Source organism: Sinocyclocheilus anshuiensis, unplaced genomic scaffold, assembly GCF_001515605.1.
Source record: "Sinocyclocheilus anshuiensis isolate Anshui unplaced genomic scaffold, SAMN03320099.WGS_v1.1 C32981868, whole genome shotgun sequence".
NCBI classification, from domain to species: Eukaryota; Metazoa; Chordata; class Actinopteri; order Cypriniformes; family Cyprinidae; genus Sinocyclocheilus; species Sinocyclocheilus anshuiensis.
Window position 1 is genome coordinate 1 of NW_015621228.1, and position 1,950 is coordinate 1,950.

General features: G+C 34.2%; 1 protein-coding gene across 1 annotated transcript; it reads right to left on the reverse strand.

The window, feature by feature from the left end:
• Positions 1-101: 101 nt before the first annotated feature.
• LOC107683148 (nuclear GTPase SLIP-GC-like) lies at positions 102-1,616 on the reverse strand. Its single transcript, XM_016479225.1, has 6 exons — positions 1,508-1,616; positions 1,338-1,419; positions 1,063-1,196; positions 786-953; positions 512-675; positions 102-264 (listed from the first exon to the last, which is right to left on the reverse strand). The coding sequence occupies exons 2-6, from the start codon at positions 1,411-1,413 to the stop codon at positions 117-119; spliced, it is 690 nt and encodes a 229-aa protein (XP_016334711.1). The 5' UTR covers positions 1,414-1,419; positions 1,508-1,616; the 3' UTR covers positions 102-116.
• Positions 1,617-1,950: the final 334 nt, after the last annotated feature.

A 1,950-nucleotide genomic window follows, 5' to 3' on the forward strand; every position in this document is an offset into this window, starting at 1 on the left:
AAAAATTATTTGACTAAATTTAGCAATTTGTAAAGTGAGATAATTTTCTTGCGACATTTTCATGCATGCAGATGTTTTATAAATTGTTTATAGGAAAATTTTGATTTCTTGTTTTCCTAAGATCTGGTAATACTGCTCACCTCTCTTTTGATGAAGTTGTCAATGTGATAAAACATTGAAGCTCTGGGGTGCTCAGAGTCACTTTGGATGATACTGAATTTTTCAATTTGTTCTTGCACTGATTTTCCTGTTTTATAATAGACTCTAAAGCAACGGAAAACAAAAGAAAAAAAATTGCAATGCATATAGAACTGCTTTTCACTTTTTTAACTTAAATATTTAAAGTTTTACCCATACAACTATTTAGCAAAACCAAGTAAAATAAGTTTCAAGTTTGAGTTTTTAATACATCTTTCACCTACTGACACTCGTGTCCTAATGAATAACTTGTTGACCTGTATATTACTTTCATTACATCTTTTAACTAATCAGGCGATAAAACAGAACTTACGGAAAAATGGAATCAAACTCCTCCTCAAAGTTTTTGTGCATGTTTTGGGCCAATACCATGTTTAGATCCAAGTCTATACCCCATGCATTTGACCAATGGTAGCCATCATTTGTACACAACGCCTTGAGGATTTTATGGAATCCTCCTTTGCCGTGAGGTAAATTCTAAACAATCATGCATAAAATATCACTGCAGTTAATAATAATAATAATAATAAAAACAACAGAAAATCACATTTTTGCACTACATTTCAATACAACAGAATCACACTTACAGGTGATATAATGGAACATGCACTGGTAAGACATGATCTCTCTGACTCTTCCACTCCATCTGAGAGACACTTTTCCAGAACACAACAAAGCATGTCAAACTGCCAACCTAACTTCTCCAGTGCCTTACATAGGTTCTGCTCCAATTTTTTGTGGACCCCTGTCTGAACCTAAAGAACACTCAAACAACAGATTAATATATATCAATTGATGTCAATAGATATGAAACGGATATATCATATCCATTGTCAGCTTTTTGAACACATAAATAACTTGTACCACATTGCCTGTCTCCGACTGCACACTTTTGATCAAGGACAAAATTCCCTTCGCTTCATTGACATAATCTCTGGCCAGGTCTTTGTTGATGCTGTTGTTAATATTCTTCAAAACATCCTGCAGCTTTGGGATTTCTACAGATTGTTCAAATTAATTTGTTTTAATTAATAAATATTATCAATAATGTATATGAACATTTCCTTTTAGCTTTGTTAAACTTTTTAAATTGTTGATTAAAAAAGTTAAAGGTTATTTTCCCAGAAGTGATACTTTACCTGTGTCACTGTGTTCCAGGCGTAATGTTTTGTCAAAAAATGCCCTTGTGCTTACAGTAAAAATGTTTAGAGACATCTTTTTCTATAATAATAAGAACAACACATGAGTCTGTATATAGCAAAAGAAGCAATGTCCAAATGTACATATGTTGCATATATTAACATAATACCTTTAATTTAGAATTTTCAAAGCTTTCTCTCACTGTCTCTTTGGAACAGATGTTCCTCTTACGTATACATGCTGTTTTCAGATCCTGAAAAATGATTACCGATAAAATTACTGTAAGGTTCCATTTGTTATAATGTTACAACCTTAGTTAACATGAACTATCAATTAACAACACTTGTACGGCATTTATTATTCTTAATGGTAATTTCAACATTTACTAATAATACGTCTCTAGGTTACGTATGTATCCCTAGTTCCCCGAGGGAACGAGACGCTGCGTCAAGACGCTATGGGAACACCTTCAGTGTGACCACGCTCTGAACCACATGTGTAATCAGTCCAATGGATGGGCAAGACGTCATGAACGGGGTGACGTAGAGACCATAAAAGCACGTGCGTTGGAGACAGCGGCATCTTCTGGATTGAGAACTAAGTGCTCACAGG

Bases quoted from the DNA above. Each gene is read 5' to 3' on its own strand.
- LOC107683148 (XM_016479225.1), bottom strand. From the start codon at position 1,413: ATGTCTCTAAACATTTTTACTGTAAGCACAAGGGCATTTTTTGACAAA. The intron at 1,197-1,337 runs GTAAAGTATCAC...AACAATCTGTAG, and splicing joins CCTGGAACACAGTGACACAG to AAATCCCAAAGCTGCAGGAT. The intron at 676-785 runs GTAAGTGTGATT...ATGATTGTTTAG, and splicing joins CATGTTCCATTATATCACCT to AATTTACCTCACGGCAAAGG.